Source organism: Pagrus pagrus (assembly GCF_965226575.1).
Source record: "Pagrus pagrus genome assembly, chromosome: 15".
NCBI classification, from domain to species: domain Eukaryota; kingdom Metazoa; phylum Chordata; class Actinopteri; order Spariformes; family Sparidae; genus Pagrus; species Pagrus pagrus.
The window spans coordinates 8,160,500-8,169,790 of record NC_140199.1 but is presented as its reverse complement, the minus strand read 5'-3'; the positions used below and the strand labels follow the sequence as shown (position 1 = coordinate 8,169,790).

At 41.7% G+C, this 9,291-nt stretch overlaps 1 protein-coding gene across 3 annotated transcripts in view; it reads right to left on the bottom strand.

Annotated features, from left to right (window-relative positions):
- Positions 1 to 264: 264 nt before the first annotated feature.
- ctbp2a (C-terminal binding protein 2a) overlaps positions 265 to 9,291 on the bottom strand; it is a 75,196-nt gene continuing 66,169 nt past the window's right edge. For all 3 annotated transcript variants that reach the window (XM_084375224.1, XM_084375225.1, XM_084375226.1), the window contains 7 exons: positions 9,108 to 9,252; positions 8,148 to 8,354; positions 6,772 to 6,986; positions 5,430 to 5,560; positions 4,438 to 4,565; positions 4,231 to 4,354; positions 265 to 1,913 (listed from right to left, as the gene is read on the bottom strand). In XM_084375224.1, coding sequence (XP_084231350.1) covers positions 1,730 to 1,913; positions 4,231 to 4,354; positions 4,438 to 4,565; positions 5,430 to 5,560; positions 6,772 to 6,986; positions 8,148 to 8,354; positions 9,108 to 9,252 — 1,134 coding nt within the window. In that variant the 3' untranslated portion in view covers positions 265 to 1,729. The remainder of the gene's footprint in view (positions 1,914 to 4,230; positions 4,355 to 4,437; positions 4,566 to 5,429; positions 5,561 to 6,771; positions 6,987 to 8,147; positions 8,355 to 9,107; positions 9,253 to 9,291) is intronic.

Genomic DNA, 9,291 nt, shown 5'->3' with positions numbered 1-9,291 from the left:
ACTATAGGCTAAAAGTCAGGGTAGCCTAGAATACAAATCACATCATACACTTCCTGTTATGAAGCGTTGTGTTGAACTGTATTTTCAAAAGTTTGACATTAGAAAAAAGGAGTGATGAAATCCATTCATATTGACTCTTTAATGTTTGTTTCTGACATCGATGGACTTTATAAACTCCCTGGTTTAGAGGATTTTTTCAGTATCTTTTTAATACAAAGTGCCCAGGAAAACCAATATCCCACAAAATGTTCCACAGAGCCAATCATCAATCAGAACAGTAAGTTTTATTTATTGTTTCCAGCTGCACTGTATGCTATATGTTCACCTTGTACAAGAAACAAATACAAATACTCACACTAAAAACCAAACAATCTGCTAGCAGCCGTCTCTTGCTAACGTCGTGGGGCTAAAAGGGATGGCTTGCTGCGGTTCGCAGAGGGCACGTCGTTGATGCCTCCGAGAGCCACAGCTGGCTTTCATTAGAGCAGAAAAACAAAAAAAAAAATACTAGGAGGAGGAGAGGGTGGGGTCGTTCACATAAGACTATGATTATAAGAACATTTAACAAGGCAATACAAATCTAACAGGACTGAAAACCTTAAACATCAAAAAACATACATTTGATATATAAAAAAAAATACCACAATGGAGAAAGAGGTGGAGACATGAAAAGCAATAATCCGGACTTCTTTTCTGTTCAGATTTGGACATATTTGAATATTTTTTTTCCTGAGTCAGTTACTGTTTCTTTCCTACCTCGCTGGCTGGTGCTGCAATGTACTATAGGTCCTTTGGATGCGAACAGATAATATTTGGGGCCAATTATTGTAGGTACCTCAGTTCAGCAGAGTTGGAAAACTTACAACAGCAATATTTAATTGAGGTGACACACTCAACGTACAATATCTAACCGTGAATGTCCTTTTTTGTCTTTTTCTTTCCATTTTTTGGTCGAAGAGGGTCTTTTTTTTTTTTTTTTTTTACCTCATAAGCCAAAATATTCTTCCTGGAAGTGTAAGCCACACCTTCTGCCCCACATCTTGTCTCTACATTCAGTGGCCACCGACCACGACGATTAGAAAAGAGCAAAGATTGAGTCCAGATTACTGATGCTGCTTTTTGTCATCAGCTGACTCAACAAATCCATTCATTTTCACACACTGAAGAACAGAAAAAACAGATATTCACTTGCAACAGAAACACAGAATATAGGATAAAAAGAAGAAAAAAAAATAAAAAAAAATAACACAAGACATGTTTGCGCTGAAATGGGTGAAACTGACAATGAAGGAGAAGAATCGGACGGATTGTTTTTGAAGTCACTGTCCCTTCAAACCAGGGAGGTCGGGTCTGATTTCCATCCTGCATGTGGTAATAATGTCAACGTGTCCCAGAAATCAGGAGGAATCTCCCTGAAATATACTCAAAAGATAAAAACAAAAAATACCACTGAAATCAATGAAGAACAAAAATAGATATGGGGGAGGAAAGGTTTCAGATCTTCGGCGCGTGAGTTTGACGGTCAGTCCCATCTCAGTGTGGCAGCTCAGGTGTGTTTTAACATCCACTGTCCTCACTTTGGGCTTAGTGGTTTCATTCAAACCACTGCCCGGCAGGCAGTCTGCTGGTAGTTTCAGATGGCTGAAGTCAAGCGTACAGTTGGATGGTTGAGTTGGTAGGTTTGCTGGGTTTTTAATGTTTACATCGGTTTTAGCCCCCTTTAGCAGTCCTACGGCTCAGTCATGTGCTCTCTCATGGGGTCGCCATGTTTGGAGGGTTGGTTGGGGGAGGTGGCCTGTGACGGATGGGTACCGGGGGGCAGGGTGTGGGCGATGGGCACTCCCCCAGGCACCAACCCCTCCATAGGTCCGGGAATCCCGCCGGGGGCCACACCCACCACGCCAGGAGGGAATCTGGGGATGGACAGGAAGTGATCAGTAGGCATGATAAAGAGCAAAGGAAAACTGTTCTAGTAACTTTATTTAATTTAAAAGTTTGCTGCTGCTTAGTGGCTGACTATTGACAGTAACTAAGTACATTTATTCAAGTACCTAAGAGCAATTTTAAGGTACTTGTACTTTACTTGAGTACTCACATTTCCTGCTACTTTATACTATATTCTAGAGGAAAATATTGTGCTTTTATTCAACTACATTTTTTTGATAACTTTAGTTAGTAACATGGCAGATTGCATGCTGCATCAGAGTTGCAAATTTGGATCCAATAGTCAGCCAGGCCAATAACTGATCGACCCATAGTATGCAGTCTAGTGGTGTTAAGGTTATTAAGTTCTTGATTAATCACAGTTCAGAATTTTACTGATTAAATGTATTAAATGCCAGTCAGAGATGGGCACAAATACATCAAATAGGGTCTGGTTACAAATGACAAATACTTGTTGATCAAATATATCAAAATGACATACAAAATATTGGTATAATTTGTAATTTAAAATATACAAAATACATTCTATACAAACTGATATTATTAAATATTAGCCATTTGGTAGCTTCAATATGGGTCGGATTTTGTTGAGACACAGACTGAAGTCAGTATTTTGTATTATTATTAGTCATTCAAGTAATAAATGATGACTTAATCTGTTTTGTTTAACTCCTAATGTATTCTGCATCAATCATAGATCATGTCAGTGGTTAAAACAGTTTTCTAAATGAGCAAACAGCCAATATATTTCATATTAAGTGAGTAAATGACATTGCTTAATTGCCCTATTACAGTCTATGAAATATATTAATAAGTTTACTTTAGATACATGAGTACATTTAATATCAGATTTTTTAAGACATTTACTCAAGTACTCTTCATATGGGTGACTTTCACTTTTACCAAAGTAGTATTTGAACACAATATCTTGAATTTTACCCAAGTATGACTTTTGAGTTCTTTTTCCAGCACTGATTATTGATAAACTTGATCAAACACTTTTTTTTTTTCAAAATGCAAAGCTGAAACTAAAATGTGTAGCCGCTGCTCGTTGATCATGAACTCAACTGCTAATTAAAAGTTTAGGGTTTATTAAATACCAAAACAACACAATACATCAAAATAATTGTATACAATGATGTGCTTTTGGGGATACAAATAAACAGTTTGGGCTCACTAAGCATCATCACCTCTATGCAACAACATTTTTAGAAATCATTAAAAATGGCGGGAGCACTGCAGTATGGAGGCAATAAATGAGAATGTCAGGAGTTCTACTTAGGTGTAGGAGAGGACTTTAAAGGGACATTCACCCAAATTACAAAAAAAAAAGCCTTATTTCTTACTTATCATCACTATGGTATTTAGCCAGAGACACAGTCGGCAGATTTCGGCTGACAACTGAATATAATGGAGGTTAACAGAATATTCTTTGTTTCATGGAGAAAGTACATTATCTACATTTTCTCTTTTCCCAGGAATAGTATCCCCAGTAAGTGAGAAAATAGTTTTTTTTTTAAATATAATTTGAGTGAACTGATAATTACAGGGAGCTAAAAGGAGAAAGTGTGAAGGGAAACTCTTATTACAAAGTCAAACAAACAGAAAATACCCCATAATTGTTGTTCGGGAAATGCAAATACAGAATAACGGCCACTTATTATACTTTTGATACTCGTGCATCATGTGTGACTGTTACACTAAAAATGCCCCACATTAGAGTGATCCCATGTCTCTGTTTCAGGGTGGTGCTAGTGGTGCAGGTGGGGGTGGGTAGGGGCGGTTCTGGGTATTGATGAGATGCTGGGTAGAGTGGGTTCAGTTACAGGACATGTGAGTCAGAGTGTGAAGCAGAAAAAAAGGCCACAGATTTCAATGGGATCTGGTTTTATTAATGATGTTGTTCATTTGCCCTGGCCTGTGGGCCAGCAGTGGTAGTATTCATTTACCTGGTTGAGAATTAGGTATATAATTTGTCCTGCATTCCCCCCGTTGCTATGGCCTGTACCATGGTTTGGTTCACTCGGCTGTGTGAGAGAAGCAGTTCATTCTGGTTGAGACAATAAACCGAACAAATTCATCTGGGCCAAGTTCTACGTATAAATACGCAACAAAAACTAGGACCCAGCCTAATATTCAGGAAAAGAAAGTCAGAATTGTGACAAACATACATTTGAACATCTAGACTACCCCTCCCCATGTGTTAAGCCTCTTCTACTGCAGGTGTTGAGATGACACCGGTGCGATGAGAGCAGCCTCCTGTTCTCACGTAAATCCACCTCCTACCTGTAGGCGGCGCCGTTGATCTCAGGGTGAACTTGAGGCTGCTGCTGCTCCATCATTCCCCAGGGCACCGAGGTAACAAAGAACTCTTTGTTGACGCAGTTTCGGAGGCTGTCGGGAATACGGCCTGTGTCAGGGGACAAGATTGAACACTGGTGAGCTGAGAAACCAAAACGCTGGAATGCACCCTGATCTAAGGTGTCTCCGTACCAGTGATGGCTCTGCGGATTTCTGTGGCGGCAGCCTCTCTCATCTCCAGTGACGCCTGCTCGCTGTACCAGGCGGTGTGGGGTGTGCAGATCAGGTTGGGGGCGTCTTTTAGAGGACCTAGGGAAAAACTGTTTGACAGCAAAGGAAAGAAACAAGAGAACCAAAGTGATGACACAGGCAGGGTTTACGTTATCTAGCATATACCAGCTTTTTGTAAGGATCACGTGTAAAATAAATTGCTCCAAAGTGCAAGATATGTTTCCAAGACAACTTAAATATAAACTTCTATTATGCAAGATGCCTGCCAATAGTTTTTTTGCCTGGAAAAAAACAAAAGCTGCATACTCCAGAGACAGCCCCGCGCTTTGGCTCGACTGCAGTTAACCAGACTACAAAATGGCGGTGTCCAAGCAATTATCTCTGGGCCAGGTTAAAAAAATAAACAAGCGATGGTGCAACAGCACTGCAGTTGAGGTGAGCGATAACAGCCAAAAAACTGAAGATTTTTCAAACCAGAGCGTCACCAGCAAAACCATAGTTTTCTTATGATGCAGTGCGCCTGGCATGTGCTCCTCGCTCGCGCTAGGCATCGTGTCTTTCTACCGGTTTTTGGACGCCCACGTGAGTCAAAATATTTTCAAGCTTTCAGCGAATGTCACAGAGTCACACCTCTTGTCAGTGTGACACTTTGACTGGGCAACTTGTGCAGACACCATCGAAACATGAAAAGGTGGACGGAAAAGACAAAATGTTGTGCGCCATTTGTGACAGGACAAGCAGGACACATCATAAGGGATCATAGCATTGGTGTTTTATTGCTGTTTAAATGTAGACTATATATGGCTACTTAAAAACTCTGTAATATTAACGGTCAACTGTATTTTCCTTGTATATTTACTAGACATTCTTGTAACACAGTGACTGAATCAGTGAGTAAAGACTGTTGGTTAAACGCTGTCTCAATAAGAAGCTGAAGGTGTGATCATAACCACCTGAAAGGCTCCGACTCGTGGACGTCCAGCGCGGCTCCCCGTATCCTGCCTTCCTTCAGGGCCTGAGCCAGAGCTTTCTCATCCACCAGACCTCCTCGTGCCGAGTTAACCAAGAAAGCACCTTGACGCATCTGCACACAAACACACGGCAGCAAGACATCGATTTTTATTCTCCTCAATAATGATCCACACGCCCGGAGCTGCTGTTATTGGCTCAATGCTGCGTGGGAAGACCTTTTCTTTAGGAAAAACAACACGGGTAAAAACAAATGCTTTTCAAAAACAGAGCGACACGCTAACAAAAGGCTTATCAAAGTGTCTAAATGACACTAATCCCTTTATCTACACAGAAGCTCTTCAGGGTTTAGAAGAAACTAGCCAGTAAGAGATGATGCAGATGAGTGTACATTGTATTTAACTTGATCTTCACATTTTTAGTAAAGTTTTGAAGCAGCTGTCAATTTCAGCTATACATGGTTCAAATGGTTATTTTAACACAATCTGCAGTTAGATGTATGTCCTCCAGGTGGCAGCAGTGACCAGGAGAAGACTAAGAGAGTCACCTAGAGGTGTTTCTTGTATTCATCATGCTAGTGGGAACAAAAATCTGCTCAGACAGACACGTCACCAAGACTCACCTCCCATTTGGAGACAAAAACTGGTCAATAAACTATTGACCATTAAAGCACATGCTGCGGTTAGCTTAGCTGCTGATTCACCGTGCCTGGTCTGGCAGCCCACTCAGCTGGCATCTGTGACTTGGCTGGTCAGTAGCATTCCTTGGCTCGTCACCGGCTGCTTTATTGGCAGCTCACAATAGGTGTGGCGTGCTGCTCAGAGTGTGCACATCCATAAACATATCGTGGACTTTGAAAATACAGTTTGTTGGATTACACTGCAGGGAAAATGTATAAATTTATACCATCTTACTGCTGAGAGAACATCATTTTTACTGTTTTCTAAAATAAGAATGCTAGATCGATCTGCAGCGATTCTCCAAACGCCAGTGTGTCTTTGCATGTGCCTGTTCCGAGTTTCTTACCACTTATTAAAAGGTTATTTAAACAGCCTCTAACTGGACGCCGCCAACAAAGGAGCACTGGCAGCCAAGGAATGTCAGTAGCCCGCCAAGTCAGCTGCCAGTCTGCAGGGTTAAAGCTCTGCTACAAACCTTCAGAGATCATTAGCTTAGTGAGGAGATTGTGCAGCCAGTGAGAAGGAGCTTCAGCCAATCAAGGTTTATCAGTTTTTGATGAATTGCAGGCTATGTCGGAGATAGGACAGTCTTTCATCTTCCATCACCTGAGGCTCATTAGGAGATACATGCAGTTGGTTTCCCCACCTGTTTGATGGTGAAGTCGTTGATGAGGTGGTGGTTGTGTTCGTTAAGGTTGCAGTGCAGGGAGACACAGTCGCTCTGGTAGAGCAGGTCCTGGAGCGTGTAGACCCGCTGGACACCAAGCGAGCGCTCCAAGCCGTCCTGGAGGTAGGGATCGTAGAAGAGCACGTTGAAGCCGAACGCCTTAGCCCGCATCGCTACCGCCTGGCCTGAGCGACCTGAGGGGAGGACGAGAAGATACCGTTCAGATTCTAGAAGCTTACTTTGAATGTTTAGACTTCGGACAATGGATCCATCTCTTAACAGTACTTGAGTGGAATAAAACATGTATGGCTGTAAGGGTAACATACGTTTAAACACGGTAAAGACACGTTGCCACCCGAAGTACACTGAACTTTTATTCCCAGCAACTACTTTTCAAGGAACTAAATGGTTCTTCCAGCTGGTTATTGTCTGTGTTTCCACCACAGCCTAAGACCCACAGAATTTATGACTGCATAGCTTTATTTATTGCGACATTAAAGATGAACACTGGCATAACAAAAAGAATAACAATAAAGAATAGCAGACAAAGTGACAGCTTTAGTTAGGCTTGCCAAGTATGAGTGTAATCCAATAAAATGCTGTTGGCGAATACCTCTACTCAAAATTAGTTAGGGACACTGGCATATGGGTGCATATATGCATGTGCATGGTTATGCAATAAAAGTGAAATTAAATTTGTTGCATTATTTCTGGGGACCAAAAATATTCAAAAATCACAAAATAAAAATTCAGATATTTTGCAGAAAAAACAACCAAGTGAAACAATGGATGGTTGCTAAAGGTTGCAAACTTTCAAGGCTCACTTAGTGTTAGATTAACAAAGAGTGACCAAACTTTTTGAAGTGAGATACATTTGGTTATTAGCATGCTGGCCTGAGACAGAAAAACAACAAAACTCCCTGAGTACTGGCAGAGATGAACACTCTGCTCTTGTCCGGCCTCTTGCTCAGTCACTCTCTGGTCCTCTTTGGTTTCTCCGTCTCTGCCATGATGTCTACACTGAGAATACTGAGCTAGTTTCTTCTTATATCTAGCTGAAGATCCATAGTTTGTGGTGTGTGACGTGATACGCACTTATCACAGGAGATCGTACGAGCAAAAAGTCACATAGTGCAAAAATAGGCATTCACACTCCCTCCTCTGTACCATCAAATTAATTTTGAAGCTGTGATTTTAGGGTAAAATGTTGCATAATGTTTCCTGCTAACTCTCCTTTGACTATGAACAGTGTACAAACACTCCCATACAAGTTGCCATCCGGCCTCATTAACTTTGTTTTGACTGGCTAAACATTCAAATAACTTGACACGGCTTCATCTCTCAGTAAAACCCACCAAATCCGATGAGGCCGAGCGTCTCCCCTCGGATCCTGGCCGCCCCCGACGCCACCTCCCGGATCTGCTCCACGCTCTGGACCCGCGTGCCCTCCCGGAGAGCCTGGTACAGCCAGGTGTTTCGCCGGTACAGGTTGAGGATGTGACAAAGTGTTGAGTCGGCTGTTTCTTCTACAGCTGCTGAGGGAATATTACATACGGCGATGCCTGGGAGGGAAAGATTAAGGAACAGTGAAGCTCAAAAGACGACAATATAGATACTTCAAATGACAATTAGCATAACTGCTTCACAGATTTAGCAGTTATAACAGTTGGTTATAATTACTGTAACTGTTTTGAAGAGAGATAAATCTGTTGCTTTTTATTTCGCAAAATAATTCACAAAATACGACAGGAAATGTATTTTCTTTATGGCCTTCTACAAAATAAAACTGAACAGTGAAGGATAAGATGATAATAAGAACTGCTAATTAGGGCCAATGAAAAGAACATTTCTCAAAAAAGATTCCCTGTCAGCGCAGCGAGATGTATTACCACAAACGACAATAATTAGGATATCACACTAAATCCTGCTCTCATACCAAACATATGCCGAGGGGGCCGAATGGGAATCTGAGGGAGAGTTTTATATCAGTCGGAGCATCTGCTCTGCATATTCAATCACTCCCATTACATATTCTGTTTACAGTATGTAATCATTCCTGTTACATATGTTGTTTTTGTTAAGTCAATATAGCAAGCAGAGTTTGGTTTGGCCCCCATCCAACGGGTATCCATGCATAATTTCTGTTTTTGTTGATTCATTCTGTAGTTCCTCTCATGTGTTGGTGAATGAATGAGCCATATGTGCAGATATGACCCCTCCTCATTCATTACTCTCAGCATATTATGACTGAGCAACCTCTCTTTTTATCCATCCATCTCCCGCCTCTTTTGTCTGCATCTGTCCCTCAGTCTCACCGAGCTCCCCGGCGGCCTTGATGTCGATGTTGTCGTAGCCGCTGCCGATGCGGATAATGATGCGCAGCGCCTTGAACTTCTCCAAGTCCTCTCTGGTCAGGGTGATGGTGTGGTACATCATGGCCCCAACTGCCTCATTCAGCACCTGAGGAGACATTACAGAGGAGGAACCATCATCGTCACT